This window comes from Protobothrops mucrosquamatus, unplaced genomic scaffold (assembly GCF_001527695.2).
Source record: "Protobothrops mucrosquamatus isolate PMUCROS unplaced genomic scaffold, P.Mucros_1.0 scaffold526, whole genome shotgun sequence".
In the NCBI taxonomy this organism is placed as follows: domain Eukaryota; kingdom Metazoa; phylum Chordata; class Lepidosauria; order Squamata; family Viperidae; genus Protobothrops; species Protobothrops mucrosquamatus.
Genome location: NW_015386834.1, coordinates 934,692 through 955,327, shown reverse-complemented (window position 1 = coordinate 955,327; position 20,636 = coordinate 934,692). Strand labels below are relative to the sequence as shown.

At 38.2% G+C, this 20,636-nt stretch overlaps 1 protein-coding gene across 1 annotated transcript in view; it reads left to right on the top strand.

The window, feature by feature from the left end:
• SLC38A1 (solute carrier family 38 member 1) overlaps nucleotides 1-20,636 on the top strand; it is a 137,720-nt gene that overhangs the window by 13,036 nt on the left and 104,048 nt on the right. The window contains exons 2-4 of the mRNA XM_015816905.2: nucleotides 6,092-6,283; nucleotides 10,902-10,977; nucleotides 12,098-12,213. Of these exons, the coding sequence (XP_015672391.1) occupies nucleotides 6,165-6,283; nucleotides 10,902-10,977; nucleotides 12,098-12,213 (311 nt within the window). The 5' untranslated portion in view covers nucleotides 6,092-6,164. The remainder of the gene's footprint in view (nucleotides 1-6,091; nucleotides 6,284-10,901; nucleotides 10,978-12,097; nucleotides 12,214-20,636) is intronic.

The following is a 20,636-nucleotide window of genomic DNA, read 5'->3' as shown; positions in this document are numbered from 1 at the left end:
CCTGAGCTGCCGCCGACGTCTCGCCCGCTGATGGAAGGTTGAAATCCCCCAAGACCATAAGTCTGGGGGTTCCAACCGCCACCCCGGCTATCACGTCAGCCAGCTCAGGCAGGGCTGTTGATACATAGCAGGGAGCCAGGTATATAATCAACAAGCCCACTTGAACCCCTTGCCCCCATTTCACAAGGAGGGACTCCACGCCGTCTATCTGAGGCACAGTGGTCTCCCTAGGACGAAGGCTCTCCCTTATGATGACCGCTACCCCCCCGCCCCTACCCCGGGTCCTCGGCTGATGGAATGCCTGAAAACCCGGCGGGCAGATGTCTACAAGAGGGACTCCTCCCTCGACGCCCAGCCAGGTCTCAGTAATACCCGCCAGGTCCGCACCCCCCTCTAAAATAAATTATAATCAGTAATGCATTTTCCCAACCTTGGCTAAAAAAGTAGAGTGCATTTAAATCAATTTACATTTTCTCTGTGATGATTCCTAGGATTTAACTAAAGCGAAGTTATAGTGAGTGAGAAGGGTCAGAAAAATATAATATTCCTAATAATTTACCAAATTTATTCAAGTAAACTAGAGTTTCCTAATATCTTCAGAGGAATTCAGAGGAGGAATCTTCCTCCTTCAAATCACAGAGACATTGTTTGGAGTAAGTTAGTAAATTTCTATTTTCTATAATTTAATAGTAAAACAACTACAACATCATGTACCAGTATCCAAGCTAGATTTATTGAATATGTACAGGTGGAAGAACAAGACATTTGTAATAACAAGCTTTGTTCCTGATTTCAGTTGCAATGGCTCTGAAAAAAGTGACTTGTGACCATTTTTCACACTGATCCATATTTATGATGGTTGCAGTGTCCCAAGGTCATATATCACCTTTTGTAACTTTCTGACAAGCAAAGTCAGTGGGGAATCCAGATTCTCTTAACAACCATGTTATCATTGGACACCTCCAATGATCTAGAACAGGGCTTTTCAACCTTTTTACAGATAGTATTTTTAGGACATGACAATATTCGAGTACCACCAGTGCCTAACAAGGTGTCAAAAATTGATGACTAAAAAAAGGGATTTTGGATTTTATTAATTAAATTGATTTGTTGTTATAGAAATGGCTAGTTTATACTATTATGGAAAAGTAAAAAATTGAGGTTCGATTTTAATGCTTCTTTCTACTGCAAGAGAGGAAGTCGGAAGTCATTGCCTTTTCTTTTTCCCTTCTTTCCCTTTTTCCTCCCCACTGTGTCCTACTATTTGCTTTTGTATTTTTGTATTTTATTCTATACGCTAATAAAATGTTACAAACCGTTAAAAAGGGGGGAAAGTACTGTTTTAATTTCTTCGGTGGCAGTTCTTTTGCTGAATCACTTTCCCTTTGCATTGATGAACGTATGATGAATTTATCCATATTTATTAATATGCACCACTATTGTGGTTGTCAGCTGGCTGGTCAGTCCTTCTTCCTCTCTCTTTCTCTTCACTGCCTGCTGGGCTCTTCTTCCACAGCCTCTGCTCCCTCTCTCTTTCTCCATTGCCTACTGGGCTCTTCTTCCACAGCCTCTGTTCCCTCTCTCTTTCTCCTCACTGCCTGCTGAGCTCGCCTTCCACAGCCTCTTCTCCCTCTCTCTTTCTCTATCACCTTCTCTTTCCCCATCGTCATTTTTCCCCTCTCCCTCTCCCTCTCTCACCAAAACCTCTTCCTTTTATATCCTCTCCTCTCCTCTCTCTCCCCCACCTCCTCTTTTTCTCTTCTGGAAGTGCTGATCAACATGTAGCTGCCACGCCCCGGCAGCTCCAGCTGACTCACCCCAAGGCCTATCTGCTACTCTCGGTGATAGCAGAGGCTGCCAGAAGCGCCAATCCTGGGCTCTCAGCAAAGCCCCAGCAACACTGCAGCTCGAGCTGACTCCGCCTGAAAACTGCATGAGGCTGCTGGCCACCCCCGAGGCCTCTGGAAGCACTGATTAGCTGGAGCTGCGCGCACCAATCTTGGCCTCTCAGCAGAACCCCAGCAACACCGCAGCTCCAGCTGACTCTCCCCCAGGCTTCTCTGGCGCTGGTGCCACTTGAACTCATTGGCATTGCCGCCACTTCAGCTCATCCCCCCAGCTATACTTGTTTAGGTCCAAAGTACCACCAATGGTATGCGTACCACTGGTTGAAAAGCCCTGATCTAGAAACCCTTCCCTTTGATATTTCTTCAGAACAATTTCATATATTGATTGAATTCAAATATGATTCTAAACTATCTTGATCTTGTTTGGATTAGCATAACGTGAAACAGATATACTGGTTTATAAACCATTTTTTTGACTTATTGTCATTTGTGTACAAACTATAGGTAAAAGGTGTTTGGAATATGTCTTCTCATATGTGTCCTTATTTAGCTCCAACACTTTAAATAAATTTAATATTAAATACTGCAAAAATAAATTTTAGAACAAATTTCTAATTGATTGAAGGACAATTTTACAGAATGTTTTTTTAAAGAGGTGACTGTTCAGCTATGAAGCCTGCTGCCTTTAGGGCTGCAGCGTGCTTCTAACTTGCCAACAGAGTGGGGAGGAAGGGAAGAGAGCTTTGAATCTACAGGTGTCCTTTATCAGCGTGAGACCGGAAGTTGCTGAAGAATTGTTTTGGCAAAACTAAAGTCTGTTCTCATAATAATTACTACAAGATGTATTGGACAACGTGACCTGTACTGTCAGAGAGGATTGGGAAAAGTTTTGTTCTTTTAATTAACTGCTTCCTGCCATTTCCCTAGAGCTAGCTTCTCTTTGACTCTACCAGTTTGATTCTACTCAATAAAAGTAATCATTAGACCAGTGGTGGCGAACCTATGGCACGCGTGCCACAGGTGGCACTTGGAGCCCTCTCTGTGGGCACGCGCACCATGCCCCGGAGATGGCAACCATCCTCTTCAACCAGCCACCTGCTAACTTGCCGAGGTCCCACGTGGCTGGATGCATCCCAGCACCCATGCGCTTGCTGGCCTCTGTGTGCGGGGGCCGATGGTGTCAGGCAGCAGCTGCCCTGGCCCCTGCCTTGCCTTGCCCTGCGATATGGCACCCCCGCTCTGCCTTGCCTCACCCCACAGAATCAGCCTCCTGCCCACCAACCCACCCGCCAGAGACCCCTGGATTTCCCCCAACTCTGCCCGACCCCCAAAGGCGTCCCTCCCCAAGAGCAACATTGAGCTGGCCACGCCCATCCATCTGTCATGACCACTGTAGCCACGCCCAACTGGTGGGCCACACCCACCCGGCAGCCACACCCACCCGGCACCCGGCAATACATAAGTGGGTTTTGGGTTGAAGTTTGGGCACTTGGTCTCTAAAAGGTTCGCCATCACTGCATTAGACGGTTGCAATGGGTCTGATGTTTTGCTTGGTTGGGCTTTTCAGCCGGGGGTTGACAGTGACAATTTGGCATAAAAAGATATGTGAGTACAAAGCCTATCATATTGTCTGTACTATTTCTATTTCTTCAGTTACCTTAACTGTTACTTCAAATTTTTCAATTGCTCAGTAATTTCTTCTTGTTTCCCAGATGGCTTTTCTGTCTTCTAAAGTTTCACTGCAGCCCACCAAGGAAGTGTTTTTCTTCTTGAAGAAAAAAACTGATCTGAAAATTTAAAACAATAAAAAATGTATTAGAGATATTATGAATGTTTTTAGTGAAACTCCCTTATGCTCAGCAATGAAAAAATACGGTATTGCTCAGTTTAAACCCATTTATGCCATTATATAAAGAAATAGTTTAAGAAATATTCCTAAGAGCTATGAATGCAGAACTAATTCCAATTTCAGTCTGTAGAAAAATATTCTGAAGCTAAAACTAGCATCCTTTAAAACAGCTTGAAAGCGAGCCAAATTTTACAGAAATAAAGTGTGCCTGTGTATATTAAATGAAGTATACAAAACCACAAATGATGTTCTCAAGTTGTTTTTGCTGGGTTAACATATTGTATTGAGCTATAGTGTGCATTAAATATGATTGATTGAACAAACCAGTAGGTGTATTTACATATTGTAGTAAATTGCAATGTGATTAATTTGAGTTTGGCTTAATATATTATATGAATCCAGCTATTGTGGTTTATAAATGTAGCGCAATCCCCTCAGAGGCTGCTAAAGCCCAGGCCCTCCTAGCCCCCCCCTTCAGTCACGCTCAGCATCCATGCTCTCAAAGCATTGATAGGATGTCCTTTTTAGCGGGAGCTCACGTGGAGTGAAGGGGTGGCAGGTTCTCGTCGTCAAAGGGGCTTACAGGAACAAAGATGACCAATCCTTAACAGTCAGTGTGTGACAGTGTTTATCAGCCCCCTGGCAATGACAATAATAGTCAATGGCTTGTAGCAGCCGCTTGGAAAATGGGGGGAAGGCCCTCCGGCTCCAGGCAGCGACGGAAAGGATGAGCGAAGATAGTCAGCGCTCCATGACAACAGCTCGCCCCACGAGGGCAGCTCCCCACAATGTCTACAGGTTGCACAGGTGATAAGGATCAAAATTTGGATGGCCACTGGTCTCCAAAACGGTAGCGACCAGCCTCTCCTTCTCTTCTGTCGGCACTCATGGTCCCAGGTCTCTCTATGCCAAATCTCCCCCCCTTCCCTTCTAGTTAAAACCTAGATTTAAAACCCCAGCAAACTTTCCCTCTTCTCACTCTCACTCTTTCCTTCGCTCTGGATATCCCCCTGCGAAAGAAAGCTATAAAACTCCGCTTTCTCACTCTCTCTCTCTTTCCCTCTATCTCAGAGGAGAAGAATCACATAAAACTCCAAACTCCTCTTTAGCTTCACCTGGTCTCTCCCCGACAACAACAACCACCCCCAAACAAAGCATAGTTTAACAATCCATTGCTTAATGCAATATGTGAATTCAGTGTTGCTTGGATTAACCAATTGCTTGGATTAATTATTGCTTGGATTTGCTTCCTAACATCCCTTTCCCTTTGGAATGGTCGAGTGCCTGCTTACTATCTTGTTCACATCGGAAGCAATGCATGGGTGTGCTGCACAAACAGCTTACTGTCTTGAAATCCTCTTCTCTCCAAACTCCACTCTGTGAGAGGGGTTGGGAGAAAAAACAAGTGATTTATGTAAGTCTCCTTTGTATGACCCTCTCCTTTGCAGAGCAGAGATATTGAAGAGGAATTTCAAGAGAGTTAAGCAATGTGAATGCATTGGCAGTAGGAGAGATCAGGTAAAGGAAAGATTTTCTACACAACTCACCTTTGCTTTCCTCCTTTCCTCTATCCCACAAAGCAGAGAGATTGGAGAGGAAGAGTTTTCAAGAGAGTACTGTAAGCTCTGGGCTTCTGATGTGATTGCATTGCTTTTGATGTACAGAGGAGCAAACAGCTTAATCCTTTGCCATCTCTATCTGTCCAATATCTCTGCTTTGTGGGGGAGGGCTGGAGAAAAAATGCAGATCAGGCAGAGAACAAGGTGTAGTAGTGACTATATTGGCGATCATACAACTGGAATGCTGCAAAGATAATAAATGGACTATAAAAATATTTTTCAGCACTGTTATAACTTCAGATGATTGCTGAACAAGTGGCTGCTAATGAGGACCATCTGTAAAATGTACTCAGGATTGCAACTTAACACCTATTATTAAGCAATGAGTATACAGAAAGTAAGAAAATTGCCATTTTCAAATGACACATAGGAGACTTTATTCAGAAGTACCATATACTAGTTGGTTGGTACAATCAGAGTTGTTTTTTTCTAATACTGCTGGAAGTGTTGCCTGTGATATATTTCCATAACACTTTGGATAATATTTTAGGATTCTTGTTTATTAGTTTCTGTAAATTACCCAAACATTTTAAATGCCTCTTTCCTTTACTCTTTCCTTTACTTTCATCTAAACATGAAGGGAAAAGTTAACCTATTGGTATATCTCAAGCTGTTGTCAAAGTTCTCAGATTGATGTATTTACTGAAAACAGAGTTAAATGAGTGTCAATTCAGACAATAATTGTCTCAATTGAAAAATATTGCATAATGCTTTGGGAGATAATTGCTGATCTTCTTACCAGTGGTTTTGCTTTTTTTAATGACTCCTTTTTTCAGATTGTCAAACTCATTGTGTGGCTGCTCACTTAGCTCCAAAGTTCAAACTCCAGGATAAGTTCTCTAAATCAAGATGCCTTTCAAAATAACACTAGAATTAACTGAGATGCAAAATATGAAGCTTCGTGAGGATGACAACATTAGCAATGATTCTAATGATTTTACAGAAATAGAAAATGGACAAATGAATAGGTGAGTAGTTTTCTGTTACCCTAAACTGGCCATTTAAAAACATTTGTTAAAAATGGGGTTTTTAAAAAAATAACTCAACTTGAAATACAATTGATGAATGATTCATTGCTGAGTCACATCCTGTTCAAAAAGGCAGTTTGAACATTATGACCAATCCTTTATAGGTGTTCATGTTAAAACCAAGGAAAAAATTCAGACTTAATATAAATGTACAGAATATGATAAATATCAAGATATTATATAATATATTAAAATATGAAACCAGTGTTTCCCAATCTTAGTAACTTGAAAATGTGTGGAGTTCAGCTTGGGGCTCCCAGACTGAATTGGGGCTTCCCCACACTGGCTGAGAAATTCTGGGTCTTGAAGTCTACGTATCTTTAAGCTGCCAAGGTTGAGAAACACTAATCAATATATTTGGCACTTTCCATGGTTGATCAACTACAGATTTGGTTTATCTGCTTTTTACATTGTGTTGCACTATATTTTTTTAAAAGTAATGTAAACCCCATAAACCTAAGAGAAAAGACCACATGATGACAATATTTCTAGAACTATATCTTTGGAATACATGAAAGGATAGCATGCTTGAAGATTTGGGACAAATCTTGCAGTATATTGAAAATAAGGGTATCAGGAGGAAAAGTTGTGCTACTTTAGATATGTTGGTTGTCTTAAGCATAATGTATATTTAATACGCATTCTGCAGTGAAATGAAATAGCCCTCCAAAGTGTGCTGCTATTTATTGCATTTGAGATAAACAACTTTATTGATAAACTTTGTAGTAAAAGCCTTAAAATGTATAACATACTGGAGAAGAAATTTTAATGTGGTTTTAAAATGAATCAGAGAAACAAAGTATTATTATTTTCATGCAAGCAGCAAAGTACTTTCTTTTGCACACACAACTCCCCCAGAATAGTCCACTTCCAAATCTTGTCCAGTGATGCTTGTTCCCTTCCTGCTCCTTTCTATGGTGCCCCTGCATTCCAAAAATATCAAGGAGAGTTTGATACTGTAGTTAAAAAAGTAGAAGAGTCCTGTTGCATGAATGGAATTGGGTTTACTCTCTCTATATCCTGGCCAATATTTTTATTATTTTATACTGTCTTTTCATACATTTTGGCCCCCACATTGCTAGCTGTAGTTTGAGTTTGTTCTCCTGTGTAAACTATATGTGTATATAAGGGAATATGTTTCTCTGTAAATGTGTACAACATTGCAGTTTAATTGGCCAATTGTAAACACTGATTAAAAAGCAAGCTCATTGAATTCTGAAACAATTCTTCTATTAAGATCAATTTGATTCATTTAAGCCCCATTACTTTTAGTGTTCATTTGATTAGGCTGACTGAGGCCACGGTGTTTATTGTAAGCCAGTCAAACCTACGGTGACATAGCCAATTAAAAGTAAGTTTTATTTAATTATGCACATCATAGAAAGCTGCTTTTTGCTAAGTTAGATAATTGGTCCATTCATAATAAATTGATATTTTTCCAGCATTTTGGGCAGAAATAGAATAGAATAGAGCTAGAATGGACCTTGGAGGTCTTATAGTCCAGCCCCCTGCTCAAGCAGGAGAACCTATACCATTTCAGACAAGTGACTGTCTAGGGTTTCCTGCCTGAGTAGGGGATTGGACTAGAAGACCTACTTCCAAAGTCCCTTCCAACTGTGTTATTGTATTGTATTGTATTGTATTGTATTGTATTGTATTGTATTGTGTCTTCTGCTTAGAAAACAGTGACAACAAATGTATGTTCTTCAATGTGATCTTAAGGTGCTCAGATGTGCTGAACTGTTAGTAGCCTTTGCCTTGTTTTCCACCATCAGAACCCTCTGATATTTCCTCTCCCCATGTAGAATGTATTATTTTAGTCAAGTTGAGATAGAAAAGTAAGGTGTTTGCCAGTTCTAACCAGTCTGATGCACTTTACCCTTTTACCCTTTATCATGTTTTTATACACACACACATGCAGTATACATATACAATGTATGTGTGTGTATGTATATATGTTTTATATATGTTTTATACATATATATATATATATATATACACACACACATACACACACACATATATAGTATGTGTATATATATGTATATATATATTGTGTATATACACACAAACTAATACATATTATATGTGTGTCTACATATATATCTTCTGAAAAACCAATAAAACATGAGCACCAGGAATATTATAAACTAAAAAAGTTTAATACAATCACCAATCACCAAGCTTTCGTCGGAAGCTACTGACATCGTCAGGGTTCAATGCTAGTTAATGGGAGAGTTCATTTATAGGCAGGATGCCGTTTGCACGCGGCTCCTGGATCTCGTCACCGGTCCTAATTGGTTAAGTTGCACTCCAGTCGTAACTTCCGTATCGATGGCAGCACTTTTCCTGCCTCTCCTGCTTGTATATATATTACTACTCATTCTCCCCTTGTGTAGTCCTGAGCTGAGGAAGTTCTCTCCCCCCTTTTTTGGTTGGGCAGGACCTCCGTATCCCTCAGCTGTCCTCCTCTCTCGCTGCATTAGAACACTATTTAGACAGGTAGACTCCCACTGCAACACAACCAGAGCTAAAAGGGAAGAAAGGAACCATCTCTTCCGCATATGTAAACGCAATGGGTATCCAACAAGGTTTGTCAAACGCCATAGCATACCGCCCAAACCCCGGAAGAACCCACGGATAGAAGAACCACCATTGCAGGCAATCCGGGTTACCCTCCCCTACATTAGCAACGTCTCTGAGGCGACAGCCAGACTGCTAGCACCCCACAACTTGAAGGTGGCCCACAAACCCAATCAAACACTACGCTCCAAGATTATGCGACCCAAGGACCCACTCCCCAACGTGGAAAAATCAGCAATTGTATATAGGATCAACTGTAAGGATTGTCCTAGCAATTACGTGGGAGAAACCTCCAAGAGAGTGAAAACCAGGGTCCACGAACATAGGTTGGCCGTAAGAAGGGGGGAGCACTACTCTCAGATTTGGACGCATACGGAGGAATCTGGACACCGTTTTGATTTTGACAACGTGCATATTCTGGCCAGTGATAGTACAAAAGGGGGCCGGCTACTTAAGGAAGCCTGGCTCTCTGATAGAGACTCTATCAAGCGACATATTGACCTATGCCCAGCACATCTGATATTGAGGGCGTGGAGCGCGTATGATCGTCCACCCCGGTGGAAACAATCTGACATCATATTACGGCCCCTGGGAAGGAAGTCATGAAGGAGGCGAACCCCTCACCCAAACAGCCTATGAACATCCAGGTGGAGAATAACCAACAGCCAAGGGACCCCCCCGCCCCGGGTGCATGTGCACGCTCCCAAATGACGAGACTGCCGGATGACGAACCAAGGATTCCCCCGTACCTCCCGAAGTGCCTAGGAAGGGCGACATCACCCACGGACATCCAGGTGGAGAGTAACCAGTGACCGAGGGGCCCCCGCCCCAGGAGCATACACGCGCTCCCAAAGAGCAAAGAGACTATCGGGTGGTGAAGGAACAACAATTAGCGAGTCAGGGATTTCCCCGTGCCCCCCGAAGCGTCTGGGAAGAGTGACATCACCCATGAACACCCAGGTGGGGTATAGCCAACAGTCGAGGGACCCTTTCACCTCAGGAGCAGGCATGCGCTCCCAAACAGCAAGGAGACTGTTGGGCGGCGAAGGAGCGGTGACCAGCGAGCCAGGGACCCCCCCGGGCTTCCCAAAGCGTCTAGGGGAAATGATATCCCCGAGGGGAGGAACAACAGTCAGAGGGGACCGACGGACAGCTGCAACTGAGATCTTGGGCTGCCGGATTACTTTCTTATATTGGATTCACAAAAGAGACTGGTTTAACATTTTGAAGAGTTCTGTGAGGAATAGCAAAGGAAAGAAATGACAAAATTTTATGGATTTGTTTATGGGTAAGATATGAGATTTGTGAAAAAGGAAACATTTGTTGTATTATAATAGAAGGTGATAAGTTACTAAAATTGTTCCTAATTATTTTTATGAAGGGAGAAATCATTTCTTTATTTTTTCCTATTTTTTATATATGTTTTTCTTTTTTGCACTATTTTTTCCTTTCTATTTTATTTTTTTTAGTTTATTTAGTTTAGTTTAATTGTTATTAAAATGCATTGGATTTTGTGCATTAACAAAGTCATTCCTGTCAAGGATTTTGTGAAAATGGAGCAATGCTGAATCTGTAGTCTACAGCCTAATGCTGGCAAATTCACACTGCTCTGACATTGTGGACTTGTTCTCTATTTCACCATTTGCATTTCCAGGTCACACTAAAAAAAAAAGGAGTAGGAAAACTACTCCTGTTGCAAAATAGCCACGTCAGAGGATTATTTCTAAACAGTGTATCAGGGAACTGAACCATATATGGATGTCTTTTCAGGTGTTGTATGTCTCTTATTATATCCTCCATCTATAATATTTGTTGTCTTCTCAAATGTCAGTGTACAACATGGTTTAATGAAACCATTCCAAATCTACAGTACATTGAAATGTCACAGTATTCTACAGCAGTAACAGGTGATAAAAGTGCATTCATGCTATGCCTCATAATGTTAAAAAAATCCTGCTTTCTTGTTTCCTTTCAGCAAGTTCATTGCAGACCGCGAAAGCAGAAGAAGCCTAACTAACAGCCATTTGGAAAAGAAGAAGTGTGATGAATATGTAGGTTCCTCTCCTCATCTCATACAGGTTTATTCTCTAATGTTGCATGTGTACAGAAACTGCTGAAACATCTTGATGTCCTATGCAAGGAGAAGCTTTGCCATTAGCTATCCTTTTCAGGACTGCTCATTTGTGTTTCATTTATGTGATTATATTTATGTCCTTTCCTTCCTTCAATGTAAGTTGCATAATTCTCTGCAGCCCACAGTTAATCTTCCTAATGATCAGAGAATGCAGTATGGATAAAGTAAGAAGCAGGGAATTTTTCTTCCAGAATTCCAAAATTACCTAATGGAGACAAATGGTGAAGGCAGATAAATAAAAGTATTTGTTCAAACAATTAAATTATGAGATTTTGCTACCTAACATTTTCAAGAGCTTGAAAAGGAGATTAGCCAAAGTAATGGGTAAGGTTCTCAATGGCTGCTAGTTATGATGGTCATATTTTAATTCCATTATTGCCTTTCCTAACTTATGGCTATGCTCTCCAAGGAGTTGTAGTGAAAGCTGCTGGACATGGTGCACTCTAAACTAATAAAAGGCTTTGAGTGAGACCTGCTGGTGGAATCAGCATATTTGGTACAACTGACCATGTTTCACTCTTAACAAGTCTAGATGGCAAGACATGGATGAGCAGAAAAGTAAAGCCATGTCATCCTACTTTTAGTAGTCCACCTCTTTAACACTTTTGCCATATTGACTTCTACCAATCCTCTTAGAGTAAATTATTATGATCCTGCTTGTAAAAGACATCTTCCTAACCATGAAGCTTTGAGATGTGTTGTGTAAAAATAAAGAAATGCATGAATTTGGCTTTTAACAATTTAGGTGTACCTTAATTGACATAAAGATTGAGGTGATAATGAAATTTAACAGGATACAATAGGACCCAGTTGATAGGTACTAAATAGGGATTGCATTAAAAAGTACTGACTTATCTATCAGTTTTGTTATATTACTGAACTCCACTGGGCAAATAACTGAATGTTAGACTCAACATACAAGTGACTAATGTAACGACAAAGTGACTTCTCAAATGAACATTGAATAGAATACAGTTGCCAAGTTTTGAAATTAAGTTGCTTTCTTCCTTTATATCCCTTATTCTCTCTTTTTACAGAGTCCAGGCACAACGTCTTTGGGAATGTCTGTCTTCAACCTTAGTAATGCTATCATGGGCAGTGGAATATTGGGTCTTGCCTTTGCTCTGGCCAACACAGGAATTGTACTCTTTATGTAAGTAATTCATATGCCAAATTTCTTTGGCAGTTTGACACATATGATGGTTGAATGAAAAATAACACCACTTCCATAATTTCAGTTTAAATAGGGATGTTTTAATAGATGAAGTAAGAAAATTATCTTTAACATGAATTGTTTTCTTGTTAGTATTTATGTCTCCAAGCAGTCAACTCTATTTGCACATACCTCTGCCAAAGCTGGACAACTTTTAAAACTATCATGAAAGAATTCCACATTTTGTTTCTTCAATGAGGTCCTAACAGTCCTTTCCACTAGTTTAGAAAAAAAAAACCAATTCTTTTGAGTATATCACCTTTACATTTTTTGGGGACTAGCAATGTAGAATACTCATTTCAGTGTCACCATAAACAACTTTGATGTTGTTTGATGTTGAATTTCAATTGGAAGAGGCAATCAAAATTTAATCGTCACATCGCTTACTTACTGCACTTACTGCAGGCTTTCACTTCACAAATAATAGCAACAGAATAGAACAGAACCTTTTCTCATAGCAACTTCCTACCAATTGAAGTCAAAGAACAGAGGCTAAGGAATACATAAGAGCTTCTAGCACATCAGTACTGCTACCTGTCAGTGATTTACAACTTTGGGAGCATCATTTTTCATTCAATCCTTATAAATATTCAGTTGAAGGAAAGACACAGAGAAAATTCTATTTTTCATACTTTAATGCAGAGGTTTACCTGATCTGTGTTTTCCTAACCAGTGCATAAACAAAATACACAGGTGTATTCACTTGTAGTTTCTTAGGGTTTGCAGTGTAATTCATAAAAACAGATGCAGAATTATTAAGTAAAAATAAAGGAGTCCCTGTGGATTTTACTCCGCTAATCATTACCGACTATAGGGGGTGGTGCCATCTCTGTTTCAAAGCCATTGAGTCAGTACTCTTATGTGGCCAGCATGACATCATGGAGTGCTGTTACTTTCTCAACCTGGTACCTGTTTATCTAGCTGCATTTGCATGCTTTCAAACTGCTAGGTTGGCAGGAGCTGGAGTGAGGACAGGAGCTCACCCCATCATGTGGTGTTAGGCCTCAAACCTGGTTTTCCAGATGACAAACCACTGAGCCACCACACTGCTCATTAAGTAAAAATACTAGACATAAATATGCACACATAAAAAAAATAAACAACACATTTTATATTTGAAATGTTTTGCAAAAATGCATTAGTAAATCACTTAGTGAATGGTATGAATTTGCATGTAAATATCTTTTTAAAAAATACAACCTGAAATGAAGCTGGGATGAAATAAATTTAAGGTGGGTAGGTTGAAAAAGTGGATGAAACCAGAATGGACAGATATATTCATTCTTAATTTGAAATGCATGTTTAAACTCCATTTCTGTTTAAAACAGAATGAGTAGCATTTAACATGAAATTCACACATATGTAGGAACTTTTTAATAGTCAGATGGTCAAACATTGCTGCTTAGCTTCTTATTTAATTTCTAAAGAAATTTTAAGTTTGATTCTTAAGACATAATCTCATACATAATCTCATTCTAAACAATGAGTTATGTGCTTTGGGGGGACTTTTTTCTAATCAAATAATTTGCTAACAGTTTTATTTTTTAAAATGTTGAATAAGCTTTCCCAGCTGAGTTCCATGGATGCATAGGACCAGTGCTTCCTGAAGTCTTAATCAACACTGCTGAAAGGATTATGTCAGCATGGGAAGGACAATATCACATTTTTTGTCTTAAACAATACAATGAAGGTGGTACCTAATCACCAAGAAGGTTAAAAGAAATATTGTTTTTTTAAGAGCAAAGATAATATGAAATGCCATGCTATCTTTGTATGATATTTGTCAGGTCTGGGTTCTGGGTTTCTTGACACTTATTACTAGAAAATAAAAATACCAGCAAATGTAGTTGCTAATATGAATTATCACAGCTTTAAAAAAAATATTGTAAACATTTTGTTACCACTGGCTCTCCTGCATTTAATCAAGATAGTTCAGACTGATAACAGCAAATGATATTGGATTTCAACTTTCCCCCAAAAAACAAATTGGTATAAAAGGATGTTTAAATTAATAGTTTGGATTCATTATACACACAACAGAAAAAAGCTCAGATCGGTATTAAGTTTAAGGAAAAGGATTATGTTTCAAAGAAATATCAACAAAGGAACAATGAGTAGGGTTATGTAATACACAGATAAGAACTCTGAGAAAAGCTATCTTGAAGAAAGTCAGACAAAGCTTCATTTGTGTTCAACCAAAATAAAAGCAAACCTTGATGTCATTCCATGTAGACACCCACTGTACTATCTGAGCTAGATTATTCATGAATCACAACAGGTTTTATTCCACGGTCTTGGGGGAGGCAGATTCCTTTCCTTCATCCAACTAATTTCATAGATAAACTCAAAATGAAGATCCTCAAGCAAATTCCTTCCTCATTATTTAACCTCAAGGGATGAGAAATTGTTGGTCTACATGTCAATTGAGAAAGTGTTCTGCCCTAACAGGAGTTTCTAGAAGCATGTGTTGCTGGAGATGCCTGTAATAATGTCTATAAAATGTGCAACCTGATTCCAAGCCAACTGTTTTGGTCAGATGCTAAGCTTTATAAAGCTAGTCCTTGACTTATGACCATTCATTTAACAATGGTCCAAAGTTACAACAGCCTATAAAATGATGGATTTACAGCCTGTAAAGCACTTGCGACCATTGCAAAAATTCCTCTCTACAGTCACATGATCTTAATTTGAGCATTTGGCCACTGGCTCACATTTGCAACCAATTGCAGTGTCTCGGTCACGTGATTACAATTTGCAAGGATTTTTGCCAGTTTCTGGCAAAAACAGCAAAACTGTCATTGGAGACAGTTGATTCACATTTATTATCATGTGATTTGCTTAATGACCATAGTGACTCATTTTATGGGTGTTGAAAAAAATGCTTATAAAATCAGGGTCAGTCATGTGCTAATTTAATTTAAAACCATAACAACTTATGACCAAAATTCCAGGCCCACTTATAGTTGTAAACCAAGGACTACCTGGAAAGTCATTCACCTTTTAAATATTTTTCCAATCTAATGCATTTCATAGCAATTACTAAGGAATAAGTGATCTTGACCTGCCACAATGTACTTCTCAGACATTTGTGAACTTATATTGCATAGGTTCATTTAAGTAGGCATTTATTCCACTTCAAAAAAAGAAAATTAAGAAAGTATTAAATTGGAAGAGGGACAGCCTTAACACATGCTGTTATTATTTGGTATTGTTTTAGATTCAGTGTAGTGTTTATTAATCAGCTGAGTTACAAAACAAACAAATGCAGTTAAATATTCAAGTATGATGGGATCAGTCACCTTATTTAATTAATTAGATGTATTTAAGTCCCATTTCACTTCTTCTGATCACTATATAGCAAACATCATTCTAACCTATTTTAAGTAATAAATCAGTTTTTTTCAGACATTCTAGTAATCTCATTGATCCTGTCTGTTTTATTTTTGTCCTTTTTCCCAATTCCCTCAAATTATTTCCCCCCTAATTCATTATTCATTTGCATCACACTTTCAAAGTGTGTGACTTTCTTTTGCTGATCAAAAGGAACAGTCAATCCTTATGTGATCCAGAATTAATTAATTTATTTGATCTTGGATTGGTTGATTTATTCTTTCTTATGGTCCTTGTCAACTGTCCTGAAATCCATTGTTCAAAAATGCACTTTTTTCTTTTGCACTTCTTGAGGCTACCAGTTCAGCAAAAATCCATATCACCACTGAATAGCACCAGAGAGTTTTCTGTATCATTATTCTGCAATTTAGTGATGATCTGCTTTTTTGTAGCTTAGATCTGATGCTCAATTCTTCTTGGCTTTCCAGCCTTGTGTTATCACTGGAAATAACACTGCTTTTAACTATTCTTAATTTAATTGTCATTGAAATGTCCTTACCCCTCATTAGTATATTATGTCTACTATAAATTTTTCATTGCTCTTTTCTGTAGGATTTATTTCATCTTTATTTCTCCAGCATATTGTGCATCTTTGTATATTCTTGAGCCCAAGAAAACAAATCTATCAGCCATCTTCACTTCTTCAATTGTAAGTTTGTAGGTTAACAGTAACTTTTTCATCTTAATGTTAAGGTGATTTACTAAGTATTAACTTAATATTTCTCATTTTTTCTCTTTACTTTTATAACACATTTTTATAATCTTCTTTTACATAAATCTTGGGGACTATATGGATGAGTCTGTGTTGTTTTATAGGCAACAGTACTACTGCAGTTAATTGCCATTTTCGTATTCCAGAATGGTTTTTTTTAAGTATTTATTTTACAGTCTTATTTTAAGTTTTGCAATTTCTTAGTGGCCTTTCATGCAAATTCTAAATCACCTACCCCAACGTAACTTTTTTTTTTCAATCAACTGAAGTCAACTAGATACTGCTACTTGCTGTATCTAGTCTTTTTTACGTACAGATAACATATTGTTTTCTGCACATCTCAAATGGCTAATTCTTGACCTTCTGCTCTTCCAGCTATCATCTCTTTAAATCTCACCTCTGACATTTTCATCATATATTTATTATCCAAATTAAACCGAAATGGAGAGTAGGTGTATTCTTGGCTCATTCCTTTTTTATTCTGAACTACTTTGTTCCTCCACATTCAATCTTACAATAGTCTCTTGTTCATTGGAAGGATTCCTCAGAAGAATAATCCAGTGTTCTGCCAATTAGCCTTAATATATTTATATTTTGACAAGACCTACACATTCAAAGATCTTGAGTATAGTCAAGGTAAACCACCTTGTATTTTCTTGTTCTCTTCATTATATGTCATGTAGTTGTCTAATTCCTCTGGCTTTTCTGAAACCTGCTTGTCCATATATCTATGTGTCCTAGTCAAAACTTGGTCAAGGAATTTATTGAGTGGTCTGGCAATTTGCAAATCTTTCTTCAGTATAATATAGAGAATAATCTTTTCCAATCTCTAGACTACAGAGTCTTGTTCTATACTTGTAGATATGGAGCACTTTAACTGCTCCTTCTACAGTTTAAAGAGTTCAATGGATATTTTATCTGTGCTTTCCTATGTGACTGCAGGTTTGTTGATAATAACATTCAAACATTTAACAACTTTCACAATAGTATTGTAATTTAAATTAAATAACTGAAAGCTAATCATCAAAGTAATCTACAAAAGATTTCAGCAAAGATTATTACAAACTTTTTTTAGGTTCATTCTATATATTAACATTAAAATGTGTCTGATGGATTCAATATTACTAAATTTGCATGTGTTAACCTTTTCTACTGAAAAGACTGTTTTGTATTTCTGTACTATCAGGTACAGCAGAGAAAAGAAACAAGAAAACTGGCCCAACAAGTTCTGCCCGCTTTTAGTAATGACTTAGTAGGAACTGAGCATATAAAGAAAGTATAAAAGGATATTTCATTAGAATGAAATAATTATAAATTCTGTGTATATGTTTTGGCTCGTTGGTTGCTGTCAATGTAACTAAAGCTCTATTTCTGAGACAAGTTTGGTTACATTGATACTCAATGTGTATCAAAATCATGATTTGCAATCCAGGGCCACAGCTTTTAAAGTAACTGAATAGAGACTTCTTGCACACCTTTCTCCAGTTAGTGCCTTCCAGAATTGTTGCTTACACATCCATATTGAATAGAAATGAGAAAACAACAAATATGGAGGCCATTGGGTGAGGAGAGCTGATATAAAATTTGTAATATAATAAAAATGAACCACAGATTTATCTAGTTATTTAAAGATGAATGTAGAGAAGAGAGGAATTCTGAATAAGTAATAATTCTTTTGTAGTTGAATATAGTTAACAAATCAAAGATGTCTTCTCTGGTAAGGAAATTATTGTTTTCTTTGGGTTTTAAAATGTTTGTGTTGTGCTGCAAGTCCAAAGTTTACTTTGATGGCCAATTTTTTGGAGAAGTGGGTACTTCTGTCTACAGAAGCCAATTTCTACCCTACTTAACTCTTATCTGTCTTCTAACCTTCCTCCCTTCCCCTTGTCTATTATAAAAATGGGTTTCAGGGAGAATGGAGGATTAGAAAAGAGAAAAGAAATGGAAGAAAGCCTTTTATTCATGAATTCATATTTTCTCATTCCCTTGACAGTACTTGAATGAGGGAAAAAAGAGGGGAGTGAAGCAAGGGAAAAGGTGAAATTAGAAAAATGGGGGGAGGACTTCTTTGTTGTCTTGTACCCTGCCTATTTATTCCTGGAGTTCTATGAATAGCACCTGTTGTCAGTTTAGTCTACATAATCATTCACAAATGTACCCAAATGTGCTGTAAACTATAGAACTGAGAGATTCAAATGACTCATAGTGTTATAAATATAACACTCATATTTTTGGAGTGTTATAAACCAGAGTTGCAAGAAATTTCACAGAGAAGAGCAACAAAGATGATTAGGGGACTGGAGGCTAAAACATATAAGGAACGGTTGCTGGAATTGGGTATGTCTAGTTTAACGAAGAGAAGGATGAGGGGGGACATGATAGCAGTGTTCCAATATCTCAGGGGCTGCCACAAAGAAGAGGGAGTCAAGCTATTCTCCAAGGCGCCTGAAGGCAGGACGAGAAGCAATGGGTGGAAACTGATCAAGGAGAGAAGCAACTTAGAACTAAGGAGAAACTTCCTGACAGTTAGAACAATTAACCAATGGAACAACCTGCCTCCAGAAGTGGTGAATGCTCCAACACTGGAAGTTTTTAAGAGACTGGACAGCCGTTTGTCTGAAATGGTGTAGGGTTCCTGCCTGGGCAGGGGGTTGGACTCGATGACCTCCAAGGTCCCTTCCAACTTTATTATTACTATTACTATTACAACCATCCCAAATTCATTCTTAGCTCAGTATTCCATCTACCTATCTAAAATAATGGCAGGGGGATAAAATAACTGAACATTTTTTTGTATTGGGAGTTTTCTCACATCACACCCACTGAGCTGTCTCTCAGCTAAGCTAGCCTATGGATCTTCCATCAAAGGCAAAGGAAAGATAAAAATCAACATCCAGCCTGCTCTCTGGAATAAAGAGAGGAGATGGAATAAAACAAGATTTACCAACAGTGAGAACCAATTCACCCTATAGTCAGGAATTAAATCCTTTAGAATCACTTTTGAACTTTTTATATTACAATTGGGGTGGGTGTTATTTGATGATGATAGAATATGGAGCCTTTGCATTGTATTAGGTGCATAGGATACAGCACACAAGGACTCTATGTAGTGCATAGGGTACAACTTCCAGTGCTAAATTTGTCCCGTTTTAAACAAAACAGTCAAATGTTGCCAACTTACTAACTTCCTCTTATACATTTCAGTTGTGCAACTCAATACATTTGAGTTGTGCAGCTCAATAGTTATGCATGCATACTACATGGAGATATTTATTATAATCTACTGATATCCATACAACATGCAGCTATAATAGCTATCTAAAATATTGGTAGTTCTTTTCACCATGTCTTATGAACGCAATTATAGAATTTGTATAAACTCTTGCAAACTGTTATGATCTATTCACAAATACCTCGCAAGGTGCCACTGAGCTCTTTAACACCTCACAGGACAGAAGCAACACCTTTGTACCGCTTGCAGAACATGACACTCATTTATTCTGTAAACGTAGCATTTTTCAAAAATATAGCAAGGAACTACTTTTCCCTCTTCAGTACACTAATGCTGAAAATTTGCACAAATCTATCTTCATTATTATAATTCAGTTCAATGACCTTGTTTGCTCAGATTTATATTCATAAAGTTTAAAATGAACAGCTACAGATAATGCTCTGTACATTCTTGGCACAAATATTTCTGCAGTTGTATGGATTTTGTTTTAAATAAATTTGACATACACGCTGTCTTGATCTAGTTTAATATAGGAAACCTAAGAACTCTTGGGACACTGCAGAATTGTCTAAGCCTCGTTGTACATATGTTTAGAATCTGTTGAAAGGCAGTACTGTTTGAATTTTCATGCCATTCCATTGGATGGTATTGGCAATAGTCTGTCTGTCTCAACCACATGCAATCCAACAAACAGCCTTTTCATAAGGTGACCAACTTTTTTACAATGAAAAGGAGGACACAAATAAATTGAAGAAAAAAATATCGTAAATAAAAGAAACATTTTATTCATTGCAACAATAATATAGAATACACTATAATATGATAAATGTATAATAAAAAACATTTGTAACAATAACATTTTATATTGTAATTATGCTTACATGCCTATTAATTATTATTTAAATGAGTACTTTTCCATTGAATGAATATTTTTTGTCAATGTATCATCTTCTAACAATATATTGGAAATATCTGAACAAGAAATATCCTTCATATTGAATTTTACGGCAAGTGCTGCAGCTAGAGTAT